The following is a 21,053-nucleotide window of genomic DNA, read 5'->3' on the forward strand; positions in this document are numbered from 1 at the left end:
CAGTTCTCATCAGTTTTCTCCCTTTTACTTTCCAAGCAATAACAGTGAATGGGATATAATGATTTCTCTGTTCTAATGGAACATAATGTTTTATTCTAGCATGTCTCCACTAATTCTTTTGTTTTCCTTTTTTCCTCCCCAGGATAGTAAAGTTAATACCTGAGGACTGGAGACACTGTATTTGAAAGTGGGAAAACAGATGCCGCGTGTGTTGAAGAAACATTGTTTAACCTGTATTACTGGTATTTATGGTTGCCAATGGAAACAATATCCATTATATCCCAACAAAAAGGTATCATTCCAAGTTATGGAGAAATAATTACAGTGGGGCACAAGACCTCTTCACTAACAGAAGGCTGAAATAAAAAAATAAGCAGAGTTCCCTACTGAGCACATTCGTTGTCTAGTTAACAGATAGCAATCTGTTTATGGCTTTTACATTAAGTTTTGGTTTGGACGGAGGTAAAACTGAAGTAGCTACTGCATGCTATTAAAGGAAGAATGTAGCTTTAGAACCTTGCTCTCAGCATTGAGTCTGTAAGTGAGTGTCCAACTGTCTAATTCTTGCCATTGCATTTGCATGGCTCAATGGCTATTCCTTCTGTACAGAAAGCATATCTCAGCCTTCCATTTGTTCAATAAGAGGTGTGATTTACTGCTTCATCCTTCATAAGGCAAATGTTTATGTTGTGCATTACCCTTCTTATGACACTTATGTATCTGGTGCTTTCCTGTTTAAAGAGTTTTCAAACTACACTTGCTGTTGTTGCTCTTTGTTTTTTTCCCTGGTGTCTAAGTTTGAAATGTTGTTCAAAAAATTGGATTCTAGTTGAGCTGTTACAGAATATGGAAACAGCATCAACAGTTGTATTGTTGTCTAAAAGTCTATAGCAGGATATAGATCAGATGCAAGGTAGGGTAGACCACTGGCAGCTGGAAGATTGCATACATTGACCCAATTTTCCACTGACTGACAAGTTGCTCTTACCTGGAAAAGGTGTTAGGCACAATCTTCTGCTGGGACCAGTTCACAGCTGATACCGGTGCATGGCCCTAGTAAGTGAAAATGGGAGGTTCTGCCTCTAGAATTGCTTTGAGGAGCCTAAAGGCAGAGAATGATCACCTTAGGATTGGGCATCAGCTGAGCAGAAAATCAGAGTTTGTTCAGCAACAGTGGCTTTTACTTGGAAAATTCAGCATCTTCTTGATCTGCATCTTGCAGTAACTTTTCTTGTAGCTGCAGGAACTATCCAATTCATCCTTTCTTAGGCACAAAGAACACAGAAAACAGGTGAAGATTCAGATATCTTCAGATATATGATCACAATGTATATGCTACACAGATTCACAAAATAACCAGTAGAACTTAACTTCTAATTCAGAATATGTTGTGATCTCAAGAAATAAGAATTAAATAATGCCCCACAGAGAAAGAAAGCTGCTGCCAAATAAAATAGGAGAACGTAAAAGAAAATTACTGCTATTATGCTGCAGAGAGTTGTAAAATGTTGGGAGTCAATGTATCATTGACAATTTTACACTTCATTTTTCAAATGTTTTACATTTTTTCACATCTTACCATTGAGGTTTGAATGCTTCACACAGGTAAGCTGAAATTTCCTCTAGATTCCTTTAAGGATGCTTTAGGATATGTTGCATAGGAATGATCAAACTGACATTTGCTATGCTCTGAGGCATGTACAAATCTACAGTTATTCATGAACAGTTCTGTCAGGATTATGTGTGCATGTGAAAGGATATGTGCTGTTGGATCCGGTTATTTTCGAATCTGCAGGTTCTTTCAGGAGTCCAAGAATGAGTTGAAAACAATTTGGTGCTTCACAAAGTTTTATTGGAAAAGTTTAAAACAAAGAATCGATCACAGAGCACATGGCACTAGCTTTACTACTAGGAGATGATCCGAGACAAAACTAAAGATGAGCTAAGGCCGGGGGGTGGGGGGGGGGTGCGGGGGGGGGGGGGGTGGTGGTGAGGGGGGGAGGAAGAGAGAGCAAGAGAGTGATTAAAAAAAAAGACACCTTTTAAACCTGAGATAAGAGGTACTCCTTACCTAACAATAGTCCAATCAAGAAACCTATTAGATACCTGTGGCCAAACCAACCAATGAGAAAACATATACTGTATTCACCTGATGGGCGAACCAATAAGCTAGGAAGTGGCCATTCTTTGTGCAGCCACTTTAGATGTATTAAACACTATACATGTTAAAAAAGCTAATTAAAACAGTTGAATCCAACAGTGCCTTCATCACCCACATTTGGGCTTGAGGTTTTTTCAATATCTTGATAAATGGCTTTTGATTAGCGATCCTGTACAAGCAGAAAAGTATTTCCCTCCACAAACTACCAATGGTTTGATTCAGTCTTCACCCATTTAAGAGGTGCAGATATGACTTGAACTAATGTAGGTTAGTTTCAGCAGGTGTGGGGAGTTAGTTGAGAATAATGTGCATTAATGGGGAAAACACCATGATTGGCACCCCATAAACATAAAAGTCTTGCACGGTGTAGGAAAATCAACAACACTGCAACAAAATGCCCTATGGATCCTCCATGCAATGACATTGTAATGCATGTTTCATTGTGCAAGTGAATATCTAGACTCTTGTCTTATGCCTTTCTACATATAATGGAATATTCCTCCTTTTTTCTAACTATCCTTATTTTGTCATTGCAGAGAGAGTTTATCTGGTTTCTTGTCCTCTCTTGTGGCTGTGGTGTCAGTATTTTCTGGTTTTACTGCTGGTGGGCATTGCTTAATGACTACAGCAATTTAAATGAGTAAGTGTGAAAAGTGTGAAATGTTCTTAACATCCCTCGGTGGGGGGGTGGAAACCTACTAGTGCTGGTCTGAGACATGCCTGTTGATTTTAACTCCAACTCTTTTCTACTGCTCAACATCAAAGACCATTCTTCTGAATCCTCATTCCCAACAATGTAGAATTCTTAAATACCATTGTCTGAATAATTATGGTGACTCCAGGGTCAATCAAAACTTTTATCCCTGTGTTTTGGTTTACCAGTTCATGCTATCTCATTAAAATGTTTGATTTTGTAAAGCGACACTTCTCAGATCATGAATAATAGAGGTAAAAACCTATAGAAACATAGAATTATTATGGTACCAAGGGAAGCTGTTTAGCCCATTGAGTCTATGCCAGCTGTTGATAGAGAAATCCTGTCAATCTCATTTCCCTGCAGCCCTGCTAATTGTTTACATTCCAGCCTTTTCAATTTCACTTTGAAAGCCCTGTTTACTCTGTTTCTGCCATTCACAAGTAGTTCCTGATCCCAAACACTCTATGCATAGAGATTGCTTTCCTCATATATCCCTGGATCCCTTGCCTATAAATTTGTGTTCCTTGCTCTGTGAAAGGAACTAATGGGAAGGGACAGCATCTCCCTCTTTCCCAATGCAGGCCATCTCCGAGTTATGAACGAGATCCCATAATGTTAAATTCAAAACTCCGACATGTGTACACATGTTCATTCTTACCAACGGCAAAATTAGTTTCCTCTCTCTCTCCACTCTTAGTAATTGTTCTTTCTTATCAGTCTTATGTGCTTTTGACACAATTCATTACAATACTGTGGAGGTATGGTTATCATATTAAGTGATTTTTGTATATTTTTGATTTATGGACAAAGTTGACTTATGGATGTGTGTAAAAATGGAAACCATTCATTACCCAGGGACAGACTATGTACAGTAATATACAGAAATGCAGCCATTCTCCCTCAAAACTTCTTCTATTTCAATGCAAAAATGAACTAAGGTTTTTCAAATTTCTGAGTGAACCATAGGAAGTATTTGCTGCTTGATGTGCCTTACAGAACTGGCAAGGGCTGACTTTGCTGGCTAGGGAGAAAAAAGAGAACAGACTCCACCTTCCTTTCTGTGTTTCCATGAGAAGAATATCCAGGTTAGAGATTTATTTATTTCAGTCTTGTCCATTTGTGGCCCAACTCACCCTATTCCTGCCTTTATACCAACCACTGGTTTATTAAGGGAACAGGAGGTTGAACTTTGACAATCAGCAGACCTCCATACTTCAAACAAATGGCCTCATGATTTACAGCAGGATTGATCACAAGACTTAATTTTATTTGCCTCAAACCAATGCAAAACCATTATTGCCATCATCTAGATTACTTTGCAGATTATTTTGCAGATTATTTTTTTTAATTTACCTTTGTTTTTAACTATTGCCTAGCAGTTTCAGGACTTTATTTTTAATTTTTTTAAACAATGCTTCTTTTATATAATTATTTAAATCTGTTTGAAATGTTTTTAAAAATTTTTGATTATCAGAATTAATTTAAAATAGTTCAAGTGCCTGTAAGTGCAGCAAGTCATCAAAAGGTCAATAGGCCATTCTGCTACTTACATCCCACCCTAATTCATGGGATGACTGCAGTAGCCAGAAGTCAAGGCTGATTAGTACAGCAGAATTATAAAAGGTATGTGCAGCTGCGAGAAAAGCACAGGGACAGGGATGCAAGGTGGGGAGAGGCAGTGCACATGAGCAGGGCTGGCATGTCAGATCAAAATCTGACTAATTAACATACTTTCAACATCTCTCTGAGAGGTGCAATTGTACCATATTTTCAGTACATGCTTTTCAATTGTCACTCTGTGAGATAACATTTTAATGTTTCCCTATACGGGTCCACTCAGCTTACGAATATCTGATTTATGTAAGCCCGCATATATGTTTCATTCTAGCATTGCTTTTAAACAGACCCTTCTCTTATCACTTTAAACCGTTACATTGAGATCCCCCTGACCTAACAATATGAAATTTAACTTCAGTCACATCATGCATGTTACTTGTTTATGTTCTTTGCATGTAGAACTTCACTTCAGGGAATTCTGCACAAAACGCTGTCTACGAATTGTCCCTATCCAGTCCACTGAAGCTAGAAAGTACAGCAACAGCATTAGGCAGAGTGGGTATTCCTTTGAGTTTGTAATTTACCTATTGTAACCTTATCCAATTAATTTTAAAACTCTGCAACTGTCAGAGACAGTCTTCTACAAAAGTTATGTAATAGAACCTCTCCATTGTTTTTGACCCCTACTCTACATAATTTCCAATCACTTTTGCTAGTTAGTAGATATAGTATGCATATCATACATGGCCATTCAAGAAATAATGTTTGCTATTACATTATAGGCATTTATTTGGAATGATGCATCGATGGTTAGATTGGTCAGTAATTCTTCTGGTATTGGCAGCCACCATCTTTAGCTATTTGTCTCTGCTGATGGTAAGTTTACTGATAAATTATAATTTTTTATAAATTATTGACATATGAAATTAAATTTAATGGACATTGTGATACTGTGAGCTTGATATAGATGTTAAAGCCTATTCAAGTTTGTTCCAATTCACTACACAATTAGCAGACTATCGGCTGTTGGTTCTGATGTAAAAAAGATTTTACGCAATTTCACTACAAGTGAGTTGATAGAACATAACAAAATTTATAGTTTTGCACATATTTGTCAAAGTCATTTTGAGAAGCTGATGGAAGGTTGGTGCTGAAAATAGAACAGTATTGTCCTTTTCAGAACAGGGGCTGAGTTATTAGTTGCGTAAAGGAAGTTTTTACTTCATCTCAAACCTGTAAAATATCTAACATCGGAGCATTCTTGGGACAGTATAAAGGGACCTTTAATCTCACCTAATCCATACCTTATTTCACATGGAAACACTGAATGGAGCATCAGTTCTGCCTTCTGCTCTTTCTCAGTATTTGCTTGGCCAGTGGTCCAATTAAAATATGTATCTAACTAGTGTTGCAATTTAACACTGTTAGTGTTTGATGCTGATATGCGGGTATTCCTTTCCTAGCAAATAACATCCTTCAGCTTGATGGCCAGAAAATTTAAACGATAAAAGATAATTACCTATCCACGTAAGTATTCACAATAGAGAGGCAAACATTTTGAATTTGCAAAAGAGATGTAAGAGAGTGTGAATCAAACTTTGTACAACATCAGCACCAGTGTGGAAAGCATCAGTTTAGATTTATTTGTATCTAGGAATAGGTGCAGGCTATTCAGCCCCTCTAGCCTATTCCACTGTTCAATAGGATCATGGCTGACCTGATGTTCTTCAAGTCCACTTTCCTGCTCTTTCCACGTGATATTTGATGCTGTTATTGATAAAAAATCCATCTGTGCTTTATGCACATGAACCTGGCCCTGGTAGCTCCTTATGGCAAAGAGCTCTGAAGACTCACAACCCACATGGAGAAGAATATTTTCCTTATCTCAGTCTTAAATAGACAACCCCATTAATATGAGATGATGCCCTCTGATTCTGGGCTCTGCTAGGAAACATGCTCTCAGCATTTACCCTGCCTAGCCAAATAAGATTCTTATATGTTTCAGTAAGATTGCCTCTCATTCTTCTGAACTCTAATGACTAGAGTCCCAATCTATTTAACCCTTCCTCGTAGGGCAATCCTTCCACATTTGGAATTATTCCAATAAGCATGATCTGAAGTACTTTCAATGGAATAACAACTTTCCTTAAAAAGATGATCAAAACTTTTCACTATCCCCTAGATCTGGTCTCAGTAGCACTTATACAGTTCCAGTAAGACTTCCCTGCTTTTGTATCCAACCATTGAAATAAAGAACAGGATTCAATTGGCCTTCACTATTATCTGCATGCACAAGGATCAGTAAATCCTTTTCTCTTGCAGTTTTCAGTTTTTCTCCATTTAAATAATTTCTCCTTCCAAAATGGACAGCTTTACATTTTCTCAGCCATACTCCTACTCAACTATTTTTGTGCCATCCGCAAATCTGACTATGGTACATTTGCTTGCTTCCTGCAAATCATTAATATATATTGTAAACAGCTACAATCCCAACACTGATCCCTGGGACACCTCACAGGTCACCAACTGAAAATGATCACTTATTTTTATTCATCACTTCCAGTATGACAACTGTTAAACAATTTTTATCCGTGCCAGTATATTACATCAATCACCATGGCTCTTATCTTATAATTTAGTCTTTTGTGAGAGACCTTATCAAATGCCTTCCGGAAGTCCAAAATGATATATCAACTGGTTTGGTTTAATTTATCACAGTCTTCAGATCCACCATGAGCTTTTGCTTTCATATATGTTTTGTCTTTCAACTTAATACCGTCCTTAACTTCCTTGCTTAGCCATGGTTGCATAGTTGATTCATTCCCCCTACCCATTGCTTAGAATCCCTCCTCCTTAGAAGGATATATTTCTGCTGAATATCATAAATTATCTCCCTAAATGACTGCTGCCACTTGCCAACTGTCTTTTCTGCTAATCTATCTGTCTGTCCACATTATCCAACCACATCCTAATTGCTTTATTTAAGTCAAACACAATTGTTTCTGACCCAAGTTTCTCACTCTTAAACTGAATACAGAATTCTACACTGCTTTGATCATTCACTTTGAGGTCATATATGTGCTTTATTAACCATCAGCGGATCTAAATTAGCCTGTTCTCTAGGTGACTCCATAACATAGTTGTAAACCATCTAAATGCACTCAGTGAATTTGTTCTCATGGCTAACCTTTCCAACTTGAAACCAAACTACATGAAGATTATAGTCTCCCATAATTATTGCACTGCTCTTTTTACATGCCCCAATTATTTGTGACTTATACCCATTCCTATAGTGTGGTCACCATTTTGGGGATCTATACGCTACTTCTACTTTCACTTGCTATCTTTTATCTTCCATCCAAATTGACTCAATACCTTGTGTCTCGGTATCTTCTAAGTCTAGATCATCTCTCACAACCATGCCTATTTCATCTTTTAAGATGGAGTATGCCACCACCATTTCCTTCCTGACTGACCTTCCTAAAAGTCAACTATCCATGAATATTAGGTTCCAGCTTTGGTCCCCTTGACACTGTGTGTCTATAAAGACCAACAGATCACACCCCTTTATCTCTATTTGTGATATTGATTCATCTACCTTATGACAAATCGTTCATGCATTAATATAAATGCCTCTAAGCTTGTCTTTTTGCATTTGTTAATTGCCTTACCTTTTGTACTGTGGTCTAATTTGCCTTTTGCCCTTGATTTCCCTGCCTTCTTCTTCTGCATTCTATTTTTCTTGTCTTTTGTTCTTTCTCTGAGTGACCTTGCTTAGGTTCCCATCCTCAGCATTCTAGCTTAAACTTTCTCCCAGATGAAATAACATGAAATCCATTCAGGTAACTGCAGAAAAATCATAGAAACACTTCCTCATTCATGTTGCTCATTGAACTTACAAGATACAGATAATAAACATGTCACATTTTAAGAGAGTTAAAACTTTTATTGTACCATAACCCATGGAGTTGGAAATAAATAAACTGTCTCACCAAGCCTGTACTAAAACATATTCATTACCTCGGACATGGATGTACATACTTGTAAACCATCTGACCCACTCGCTTAGATTCTAGGCTGTAAATTCATTCCTGAATATCCATTATTCTGTAAAGAAGTCATTCAAATTCCACAACTTAATTCCAGCCTGTGAAATTCCTTTTTTTAAAACAGTTCATATAATTTAACAGCACATATTAAATAGAACTCTGGAATATCACTGATAATATATGAGCAACAAAAGTGGGACATAAAGCTTGTTATCAATTCTGAATATGTTTTTAACTGGATAACAATGGGGTATACAAGGTGGGCAATATTCAATAGCACAATATAGATGATATACATTAGTAAGTACTAAGGTGCTCCCTGGTATAGAAACAGAATTTCGACTTTCTGATTTGTAGAAAGAAGGGAACAGATAATACATTGTGCAGACCAAGGTAATCTTAATCAATAATTTTAATAACTTTGAAACCAATTTTAAAATTGTGCATCAATGCCTTCATAGTCCTTCATTGGTGATTTTGACTGGGGACTTACCTGTTTACTGTAGCAATAACATTGGTTCAGCCTAATACAGGCTGAGTTCTGAATAATTATTTCTGTACTATTGTTTCAGATACTTGCATTGTGCCACTTTGCTTTGGGTGAACCACTTTATTTACACTGGATTAACAAGGTAATGCAAAACAACTTTCTGCATTTTATGTAAAAACTCAACACTTTTGTCTTGGTGTATATTGACAAAAATTAAAATCATTGTTGACATCCTTACTTTGCCACTTCTATCTCCTCAAGAGACTGAGCACTTTAATTTCTCACTGTGGTTTTGCAAAATAAAGGAATTATTACCATTGCCCTTTTACACAATGCATTTGAATGGGTAAAAAAACAGTTGAACCATAGAACCATAGAACAATACAGCACAATATAGGCCCTTCAGCCCACCATGTTTTGCCGACCTTTAAACCACATTTGATGAATGTAGAGAAACAGGGAGCAGACATGATAGAGCAGCCGAGAAAAAGATTGAGAATAGAAATGAGTGAGAATCAGCATAAAATGAAGAGAAGAAAAAGAAGAATGTCAACAGGAGTGTGGGTAGACAAGACAGAGAATATTAGAAAGGACCTGGGAACAGAATGGAATGAAACCTGCCAGAGTGAATGTGGGGAGAATAGGTGTATGGAGAGAAATAAAATGTTGGAAATTGAATTGCCACATTCAAGTGCACTTTGCGCTACATCAAATTGAATTGCATGGTTGCATATGTGTTTCATGTACAAGTCAGAAGTGTATAGAGTAGGCTGTTGGTGTTGTTAATTAACATGCAATGATGAATTGACACAAATCCATTGGGGAGAAGGTACAGGAGCCTAAAGACTCACACTCAACGATTTAGGAACAGCTTCTTCCCTTCCGCCATCAGATTTCTGAATGGTCCATGAACACTACCTCATTACTCCTTTTTTTGCACTATTTATTTATTTTGTAAATAACGTTAGTGTAGGGCAGGCATGGTAGTGTAGCGGTTAGCATAAAGCTTTACAGTGCCAGCGACCCGAGTTCAATTCCGGCCACTGTCTGTAAGGAGTTTGTACATTCTCCCTGCGTCTGCATGGGTTTCCTCCGGGTGCTCCGGTTTCCTCCCACATTCCAAAGACGTACAGGTTAGAAAGTTGTGGGCATGCTATGTTGGCGCTGGAAGCATGGCGACACTTGCGGGCTGCCCCTAGAACAGTACGCAAAAGGTGCATTTCACTGTGCATTTTGGTGTACATGTGACTAATAAAGATATCTAATCTATCTAATCTGTAGCAATTTTTATGTCTTTGCACTGTACTACTGCCACAAAACAACAAATTTCACGTCATATGTCAGTGATAATAAATCTGATTCTGATTCTGATTCCTGGCAAAATGGCAATGTGTGAACCATGCCAGGGAAACTAGAGCATGAAGAGCACACCCTGGTAAAATGCCAACCCACCAACATGCCGCAACTCTTGCCACTATACCCACTACACTAAAGCCTGCACAATTTGAAGGGATCCTTATTACTCACAGAATCATTGTGAGTTGGTAGGCACCTTGTTTTGATTAACTGATCTGAGAAAATGCGGAGTAATTTTTGTTTTGACCATTGCTGAATGCTGAGGTACTCTCATTTGTCATTGCATGTTTTTTTCTCCAATTATGTGTGCACAGTTCCTGACCATTACCCTCCAACTTTAAGAGCAGGAGGAGAAGGTAGAGAAATAGGAGGAGAAAGAACAAGGTACAGGTAATGATGTGAGGCCCCCCCTGGATTTGCTGTAAGAGCATGGTCAATTCATGAGGACCTCATTAACTGAACAAAGTGTCAGACAAAGAGGCAATTTGTGCCTACATGCTGCACCTTACAAGCAGTCAACCCATCTTTCATTTATATTCAATAACATTATCATTGCTTATTCTTCCAAAACTAACATACTAGAGATCACTATTAACTAGAAAATAGTTTGGCACATAACTACTTTGCATACAGAAACTTATTGGTGGTTGTGTATCCTGCAGTCCGAGACTTAAATTTTGACATGGCAAACACTTTCCATTCCCCAGAAGGCAAACCCAAAGTTGCAAGAGTATGTTCTCTAAATGCCTGGAGAAACACTAACTCTGACATACTAAAGAAGCTTGAGTTCATTAGAGACAAATTGGATACAATTCCCTTTAACCATCCTGAACGTTCACTGCTGTGTGTAATCAATATGAGTGTAGTGTACCATGTAGAAAATAAATAACATCAACCCATCAGTTGAGAAAACCATGATGTCAATCGCATAGCAAGAAATGGCTAGTATTATTTTAATATTTTACTAACTGCAAAGTGTTCTCCAAATCTCATATCATCCTGAGTTGAAAATATACTACAGTTCTTTAATGGTTCCTCGGTGAAAACTCTAAATATAAGCAGAGATTTTGGACACCAGGTGCTATTCCATGGTTGGATCTGTGAAGCCAGCCATCAAGTCAGAGGCAGGTGTTTAAAAATTGCTTCACAACAATTTTTTTGGCATTTAAACAGCTTTGCAGGTAACCTTAATGCTATTTGTGAAAGCTGCATAAAGTGTAGGAGCTTCAGTTGTGAAGTTCATAAGACAGTGTTGTTGCCCAGCATTCCATGATATGTTGGAAGTTCTTGCAGAGCTCAGCAAGTATCTAGCACATGCAATCTTTGCAGCCAGACCTTAAAGGGACAGACCACAATACACACATCACTTTTCCAGCTAGAGCCTCCTGGATGTCCATTGTAACATGCTGAGGTAATCAACATTCGGGTCACTTAAAAGTTTTTAGCTAATGTTTGACTGCTAATGAGCCCTAGTTCATTGTTAGAAACAAAATAGTACCTACTATTACACTAGTCATCAATTGGAATCCATAAAGGACTTACTGCATTAAATGTTTTAAAGTATTTGTAAAATAAGGTTGAAAGCAGGCATTATGTAGTGAGTGGAAGGAAAAAGTGAATAGTGACGGGCACAGGAAAAGAAGGGTGGAGACAATCTATGAGCAACTCCTGTTACAGATTGAGGGTAACCACAGTTGACAGATTCCTTGATCTGTGACTAGATAGTTGCTGCAGATTGTAGGAGCTTGGAACCATCGATTTCCCCCACGCCCTCCTCATAGTTTGTTCTCTGATCAACATGGAAAGACTACTTCAACTGCACTACTTCCTGAATTTCAGCATACAAATATTATTGCTGTTGCCCACCTAGCAAGCAGCAATAAATATGAAAAGCACAAGTTTGGTTTCAATATCTCTTAAAGGCAGTAAACCACAATAACAATTTCTTAAAGCAAATTGTTGTCCCAATTCTAGAATTTTGTTGATGACTTTTGATTTGGCTTCAGAGCAAAGTGTAGCACTTACAGTATGTAGAGCACCAAAAATGGGTCCACTCCAATTTCTATCCATTAGTCTCCAGCTAGCTATGTTGAACTTACCCTAAAATGGTGCCTGGGATATATGAAATCCTGAAACAATTCTGCAAGTCTCTTTTCCAAGTCAATTACTGTCATGTTGGTGTATTTTCCTTATTCTCCAGGTTGCCATATTGATTTCTGTCTTGCTTATTTTGACTTTGATGGTGGTCATTAGGATAAAGTGGAAGGAAGAATGGGACACAATACACATGTCAATTCAAGTGAGTTTTCTCAATCATTTAACTGATCTGATTGATTTTTCTGTGATAATAGTTTAGAAGTAAAACACCCTGTTTTTCAATTTCTTACTTTGGAGCCAATTATAGTACAGTTCTGTCAGATTCTCTCAAACTTTGCAGATTCCCATTGGCAGCATGGACTAAGGTCACATTACGTTTGGGTCAAAAACTGGGCATTGAACTAATTGGAAGCTTCTTTGCATTCTCATATGGAATAAAGCCATTGTTGTTTTGCCAGCATGTATGCCTCTGAATTCGGGTATCCTAGAAAATCTCAACCCAAACAGCAGGCTTTGCTCAAAATAAGTGTCTGGTGAACGTCAGAACCTTATTTGCTTAAATAGTCTCTTAAAGGGAAATGCAGATTCCTGTTTCATTGAATATTTTTTCAAGTTTTCAGTTATCTCTTGCTGCATTTAGTTTTATGCATTAGTTGCTCTGTTGGCCCTCTCCATTTTTGAACCTTTGTTTTCCTGGCAAGAGCTTCCTTCAATGTTCTTGAGTGCTGCTTTGAAAGCCTCACACTTTTCTGAATGCATTAAATCTCTGAAGAATGAAAATATATGAACTCATGTGAATCCAACATATGCAGGAGATCCCAGCCATCTCCACCTCACAAGATGCACTTTTCAACCTCATTACATACAAGATAATTTGACACTGTCACAGGAAGCAGTCTTTATAAATGCTGCTCTAAAAGACAAGTTGTGATAGATTTGTATCATCTGATTCCAGATGACCAGCAAATAACAAGAAGACCAGAAATGGTTCTTCCTTTAAAATGTAAAGTTTCTATAGCATGAAACCTTCACACAGCTGGGGCCATTTATGAGACATTTGCCATATCAGATAAGTTGCATTGCACCCATATAACAAACAAGGAATGGCATCTTCAACACTTTTCCTTGAGTGAAATTATCAGTTGCACTGTAGACAGAGCTTTCACAGGCAATAAGGATTCCCCAAGAAGAAACTATCTTTGATATTCTCCTTATAGTCCTCATAAGCTGGATGAATAGCAGGAATTTAAATTCAATTAAGTGGTATTTGACAACCTTAAAATGTCATTATGCAAACCAAAAGTTAATTATTATCCAGAAAATATCCAAAATGTCTTCATAATGTAGTAGGCAATGCCTAGTCATTTTTGGAATGCAAAAACGATTCGGAAATTGGCATTTGAAAGAAAAGTACAAGTCTCTGCATCCATGCTGGTGACATCACTCCAGCAGCATCAGCAGCCTCTGGTTTTATTATCTTCTATTGGGTCCAATCTTGCCTGCAGAAAAATTGCGCCATCCAATGTTCATACAATATATTACTACATAAAGGAGATTGGTTTGAGCTACTCTGTAGAAATTCAAAAGCAATAAGAATGATACCTCTCATGCAGAGTGGGAGTTCCCAACTTTGATATATCCTTTGTTTGATGAAGAGGTGTGTACATGAATAAGGAACAAACTTAACAGATCTTTTTCCCTAACATCCATAATCTTTACAGAGACACAAGAGATTCTGCAGATGCTGGAATCTGGAGCAATACACACAAAATGCTTTAATTGTTGAACAGTCTTCTTCTCTAACTAGAGCCATCATCTTTTGATGCAGCTCCCTGCAGCACCATCATCAGCTCCAGCACCTCGTCTTCAATGTCTCATTATGAACTACGAGTCCACTTTGCTGTTGGTGTTACAATTTACCCTTTAATGGTGAGCTATAGCCCTTAAAAGAATGCTGCCCCATTGGATTTTAAATTCCTTGATCACATATGCCTGACAAGAGCTCAAAAATTTACAAATGCCAGTAACCAATCAAACTCGAAGAAGGGAATTCTGTCACAAAATGTCAAGAAGAGCACACAATGACGGGTAATATTTCCAGCTTAATTGTACACAGAGGTAAAGCATAGCAGGTTTACCACACATTTTTCCTTCAAAAACACTCCCACTTTTGCATATGAATCTTTACCATTTAACTGCATGTTTCTTGCATGTTCATAAATCACACTTTTTTGATTGCACACAGATTTTGTTATAACTCATTATAAGGTTGGAAGTTATGCAGAAAAGGCCATGAAAACTCAGTTTATATGCTTTCACTTGAATTAAGGATTTAACTTTGAATTAAAAAGTTAGCTTTGGAATTTAAAGAAAACACTTTCTGTTTGTGCAGGTAACAGCTCCTTTCTTCCACTTTGGTGCTGTTGCTGCTGTGACCATTGTGGCTTGGTTCATTGCTGAATACTTTTTCCAATCTAAAAGAAGAGGTGAGTAATAAATGTACATTGTGGAATGAGACAAAGGTCGGCAAGTAGGAGTTAAAATTTTAAAATAAGAAGTTACAATCTAAAATTCCAAAATGGATAGATCTAAGCCATCAATGTTCCACTGATGGTTGCACTATTGTGGGTCCAGTCCAACTTTTGTACTCCTGTTTGGGAGTCTTGCTATTTTGGAAGTGCATGTCAGAAATTCAGGTGGATACTGCAAGTGATTCTCCAACTACTTAGATTTTTCTATGCATTGTGTTCTTCTTTTGAGAAGTCCTAACGTTTAGATTTCTTAGGGGAACAGAAGTTTAAGTGGTTTCTGGTGCCTTAATCATGGATTTTATCTTTGAAGATACTTTTTTTAAAAATTTGAATTACAATAAAGAACACAGAATCCAGTGCAACTTTCCAAGTAGAAGAAAAGGGGAGAGGGGAAATCTGCATTTACCAGATATTAGTGACCCCGCTGAATGTCAATGAAATATTTAAAGTTTGCATTGAATTCACTGCTCACAGTATTGTCTTGAGTGGACCTAGAACACAACCTTTTTGATTCAGAGATGGAAATATCACCAGACAGCGGTGACTCACTCATGTTGATAGAGTGTGGTGAGATGAATGTAGGATTAGTGTAAATGGGTGGTTGGTCAGTTTGGATTTGGTGGGCCAAAGGGTTTGTTTCCATGCTGTATCTTTCTGTTGTGATGATTATTATCCCCACAATTATCCTGCTGGAGATCAACAGATTGTTATAAGATCATATCCTAGCTACCACCTAGTGGGCTTGTGTGCCTTAGAACTTGAATCCTTCACCCTGTTCTGCAGCCACTAAACCAAAGGCTTGCACTCAATTTAAACTTGATGATGGTTAGAAAATCTGCTCATGACTGCTTTTACTACTTGTGCACATGGTGGAAGAGATTTTAGAAATTCTGTAAGAAAACGGGATTATAATATGAAAGATCTTTGATGGTTTTGATGTCAAAAACCTGTCAGGGACAAACAAGGCCCAGCAACTGTCAGTTAGTCATATCTTATGGAATCAGCAGAGGGATCATTTTAAATCTGCAGGGTGGTAGTGGAGAGATGGGGACAGCCAAATGTTTAAAAACCTGAAACTTGCTGGTGGCTTACTCACTGTTAGCTGATCCCACTTTTAAATATTTTAAAGGAAGCTTTGTGCCTAAAATTTTTATCTGTGTGTCCAGTTTAATGCTGGCCAGCTGTATGCCCCAGGGCTTCAGAAATATTATAGCTAAAGGGAGTTAAGCATACTGGATAGAAGATAATTGCATTTCCATTACTGCTTATTTGTCAAAAGTGCTCACTGATGCACTCTCCTGACCACCCAACTCCCCTAGTCACTCCTGGTGCACTCTCCAACTCTCAGTTAACCATCTGGTTTACCATAATCCCCTTAATGTCCACTCGCAATCTTTGCATCTTTCCTTCCCACTCTTCCATCTAATTCCAAGCTGTGGGCATGCTACAGGCTTGCTTGCTCAACAGCTACCAGGCTGCTGTTAAAAAATGGAACCAAAAATGTTAATCAGATTAAATTCAGCAGAAGCTATGGTTTTCAGGTTTTCTAGTCATTAAACTTCCCTCATAACTTTCTGTAAATATTTGAACTTGTGTGTCTGTTTGCTGTTACAAAGCCAGCATTGTGATCATGGAATCTGTATCATCAGTTTTAATTTATATTTTTAGTTTTCCAGATCGTCTTGTCCATATCCTATCTTGGATTGGTGATATTTCTTTATTTCATTCCTCTTGCAATCTCCTCTCCTTGTATTATTGAAAAGGAAAAACTGGGGCCAAAACCAGCTATAATGGGGCACCGTGGAGCACCCATGGTGAGTATCTGTCACCTCATATGCATTAACATCAGAATCTGAGGGACCTAGGTTGTAACCAGCAGTTATGCAAGAAGAGGTTGCATTGAGAAAGTTTTACCCTGTACCTGCCTTGTGCTATCTGATTGGGGAGCTTTACTCTATGCCTAACTTGTGCCTAACATTCTTATGAACTGAGAATGCTTAATACAAAATGTAGGAAAAGTAGAATAGTGTAGACTGAGCATCATCTGACTCATGTTGTATCTGACTTTGGGGTGTCTGCCAGTGGGTATTGGGCATCCGATGTGGTCATAGCTTCGCATGTCTTTTCAGTTGGCTCCAGAGAACACCCTGATGTCTTTTAAGGAGACTGTGAAATGTGAAGCCTCTACATTTGAAACTGATGTGCAGATTAGGTATGTAACAAGTGTTTGTTTTTAACCAGTGAATTAACCAGTCTGGGAGTTATCTTGGAGCCTCTATTATTTTTGATTGCATCCTTTCTGCAGTCAATCCAACCTCATCAACATTAGCAGCTATGGAGAAAGAAATAGAATTCACCCTTCAAGTCAAAAAGCAAAACACTTCAACAGCTTGTCCTCAAAGCTTCTCTGGCCTTGCTGTATAAGAGGTTTTCCCCTTGTCCTATCTGTTCCTCCCCTCCCTCTCTGCAACTTGAAACTGTTTTCTTTCTTTCCCATTTTTGACAAAGGGACTTTCACCTGAAGCAATAACTCCATTTCTCTTTTCACAGATGCTGCCTGATCTGCTGAATGTTTCCAGTATTTTCTGTTTTTATTTTGTATTTCAGATCGATGACTTTTCATCAGAATGCCAGAAGCTTGTCAACCTTTCACTTTCATGCTGAGAATAGGGCAAGTTAGTACAAGGTCAGGTAACACTGTTGCTGCCTCCAGCTATATCAATGGCTGATGCACTCAAGTGGCACGCAACAACACTGCTACCCCCCATTCCAGTCCTTTACCAACCATCCCACTGTCATACAGTGGAAAAACAATGCAGCATGTTCCAGATTTTGTGTTAATGTCTGGGAATTGAAGTTGCTCATAACTGGGATCTGAGTGGATATATTCCAAGTCTAAGCTTACCCCCATCACAGTTCAGCGGCAGGCTTTGGGCAAGAAACTTGCAAATTGTAACCTGTTTGGATCAAATTTCACTTTCTTGAAAGAGTGACAAATTGCACACAAAAAAAGCAGACAAACCTCATTTAAAAAATGAACAAAGGCAACCAAGCAAGAATGAATAATCAGCCAAAATCTACCCATTAGAAAAATTATAAAGTTACTTCAAATGTTTAAAAATCCTATCATCCATCACCATGATTTCTCATCAAACTAGGAAAAATAGGCTGAGAAATTGGATTGTGTCTCTATAGGTGTGCTGGTTATGTGGTGCACTGACAATCATTTCATCTGTAGACCAGCAGCTGCCAAACTGAAGTGTCATCTGAAACCAGAACAGGTGTTGTAATGTTTCACATAAAACTGAAGTCATATCTCAGAGGGAGGGCTGATGGTCAGATGCTCTCTCAGGGACTGGGGTCAATGTGAAGGATCAGGTTGGGATGATGGTCAGGTAAGGGGCTGGTCATCATCCAGAAGGGGGGAGTGTGGTAATCAGAATCAGGGCTGGGGGAGGGAGGCAGGAAATTGCTTCTTCTATACAGTAGAGAAGGAAAAACTCTTGCCGTTAACTTCATTTACTGCTACTATCAATTCACAGTGGCCTTTTGAGTAGCAATTTATAGTTACAAGAAAACCTTCTAAAGTGCAGTACCCCCTAAAGGGAACCTGTGGTTTGTGCAAGCAGGTAAGTAATGCCATTACCCTTCAACTGAATCATTAATGAGATTCATGATTGTACTTTGCTTCTAATGTAGGAGATGCAGTCATCCAGGCAAGTGAATTGTATTCAAGGCAATTTACTTTCCACAGCTGCAGGTCCAGTTAAATTTCTGGTCAATGGTAAATTTCCTTGGGATTCAGCAAAGCCAATGTCAAGAGAGGATGGTTAGAGATACCCTAGCACTGGTGTAGCAAGAATATTATTTGTGAATGCTGATCTAAGTTTGGTTGCTTAGATCACAGAGAATACATCAGTGGCATTAAAGGAATCCCATAAGTGTACAAACAGAATGCACCTGTAGGATAACAACAAGAGGAATTGGATAATTCATTAGAAAAATAAAAAATTAGACTAAGATTTACATTTTTCTTTTTTCCTAGTTTTGACGGAGTCCCATTTCTAATGCATGACAAAACATTTGAAAGGACAACAAACATAATGGATATTTTCCCTCAGCGAGCTTACAATAATACCTCAAGTTTTACATGGGCAGAGATTCAGCAGCTCAACGCTGGAAAGTGGTTTCTGGAGGTAAAGATGCAGCAGCTTTTTATACTTATTTTTCTCTTTAAGATCAAAGTACTGTGAAATGCTATGGCGTATGTGGGAAATAAAAACAAATGAACTCAAGGTATATAAGTAAGAAAATAAATAATTTTAGGAGAGGGCATTCAACTTTCATGAAGATCCTAAGATTAGATCCAGCTACAAATGTTAGAGTTAAAGTCTCCTCTCTCAACTGGTAATAATAAAAGAAGAATTTTTATTTATTCATTGTATCTGTCAGAATAACTCAAACTGATTTATGGCAATGAGATGTTTTTGAAATATAGGAACAATTCTAATTCAGGAAATGTTACAACCAATTTATCCATAAAGCTTTCACAAACAGCAGTGCATTAATAACTCAGTTTAAGAAATGCTAATTGAGACATAAGTATTTCCATTGGGGAAAACTCCCTTTTTATTTAAAATAGCACCATGTGTTGTTTTAATCCACCCTCAAAGGTAGACATCTAAAAGTCAGCTCCTCCAACAGTTCAGCATTCCCTCAGCACTGCAATGAGGTATCAGTTCAAATTTTTGTGCACGTTTCTGCAGTGAGACTTGAACCCACATCCTTCTAATTGAGAGATAAGATTTATATCTTTCATTAAATTAATCCTGGAGCTTCAGCCCTGTTCCTAGTAAGTGAGAATCCACAAAAGAAAATTCATTTAGCTTAACATTATGCGATATTCTCTCCCAGAAAGTCTACACATTAGCTGATTGGATAAATAGAAATAACATACAGGAAATAATTGCCATTCTGATACTGGGACTAAGTAATATCAGGAAAATGAATGGAGCTGTTGCATTTAACCATTCTCTACCTGAAAGCACTGAATAGGATAGCATTCAGAGAGTTATATTTTACATCTAACCTGCACCATACCTAACTCTGGAGATCTCAATGTTGATTGAAAAGCATTTGTGATCAAAAAATATTTATTTCTTGGTAGTTACTTTTCCTCAATTTAATGAACTACGTCAGCAAAAATTAAAGAAAGAACATTAATAGCAATTGATAAATGTTCCCATTGTGCCAGGAACTATAAAACTGATTACGGTAATATTTTCAGTTAAAAAACTGAAATCTTTTAGAACTCTCTGAGGTAGTCAACAAATAGAATATGGTGGTTTGTGTATGGTAACAATAACAATATTTCTGAGGATTGACCTGACTGTATGCTTTTTTTCCCACTCCATTCACAAACAGAAAGATCCTTACAACACAGCATGGTCACTATCAAAGGAATCACAAGAAATTGCTACCAAACAGAACGTTTGTTCCCTGGCTGAACTGCTGAAACTTGCACAAGACACTAAAAAATATGTAATTTTTGACTTGCGAACTCCAACCGACAGATCTCATCCGTACTACAACAATTCACACAACATTGTTGTGGAAACCATCTTGAATTCCTCAATTGATCACAACCTGGTGAGGAAATTGAATTTCCTTTTCAAATGGGGCTGTCAAATTAAATTCAGAAAATCTATGTACCAGAAGATCACTAATTCTATATCATGGCTCTCTGTAACAAGTTGACCCAAATGAGATTTTGTTTAAATTTATGTTTTAATATACTACTACAAAGGCTAATTCATCTTACAAGGAGTTACTCCCAGATGTAAAGCAATTTTTAACCGAACATTTACAGCTATTTGGGATGGTAATTAAATAAGAATGAAAAATTATGGAGAGCATACAATAGCAATTCATATCCATTGACATTTCCTGGAATAGTGTACCAAACAGGCTATTTCATTTTTGCATTTACATCAGTATTGAGACATTGCAGGTGGTCACGTTCCTCAGGTACTTCTTGCCATTGTGAGATGATATGATGGCTTTTATTCCTTTTACTTAGCAGAGAATTTGGCTGGACCAGATATTAAAAATTGTC

At 37.7% G+C, this 21,053-nt stretch overlaps 1 protein-coding gene across 4 annotated transcripts in view; it reads left to right on the forward strand.

Annotated features, from left to right (window-relative positions):
• Positions 1–21,053, forward strand: part of gdpd2 (glycerophosphodiester phosphodiesterase domain containing 2) — a 47,120-nt gene that overhangs the window by 14,424 nt on the left and 11,643 nt on the right. For 2 of the 4 annotated variants that reach the window (XM_052021821.1, XM_052021822.1), the window contains 10 exons: positions 143–292; positions 2,698–2,801; positions 5,198–5,291; positions 9,037–9,096; positions 12,511–12,609; positions 14,800–14,893; positions 16,607–16,752; positions 17,068–17,150; positions 18,984–19,134; positions 20,363–20,587. In XM_052021821.1, coding sequence (XP_051877781.1) covers positions 200–292; positions 2,698–2,801; positions 5,198–5,291; positions 9,037–9,096; positions 12,511–12,609; positions 14,800–14,893; positions 16,607–16,752; positions 17,068–17,150; positions 18,984–19,134; positions 20,363–20,587 — 1,149 coding nt within the window. In that variant the 5' untranslated portion in view covers positions 143–199. Of the gene's footprint in view, positions 1–142; positions 293–2,697; positions 2,802–4,874; positions 4,971–5,197; positions 5,292–9,036; positions 9,097–12,510; positions 12,610–14,799; positions 14,894–16,606; positions 16,753–17,067; positions 17,151–18,983; positions 19,135–20,362; positions 20,588–21,053 lie in introns of those variants that run through there. The other 2 variants (XM_052021823.1, XM_052021825.1) reach the window with 2 other exon arrangements.

The sequence above is a fragment of the Pristis pectinata genome, chromosome 8 (assembly GCF_009764475.1).
Source record: "Pristis pectinata isolate sPriPec2 chromosome 8, sPriPec2.1.pri, whole genome shotgun sequence".
Taxonomy (NCBI): Eukaryota; Metazoa; Chordata; class Chondrichthyes; order Rhinopristiformes; family Pristidae; genus Pristis; species Pristis pectinata.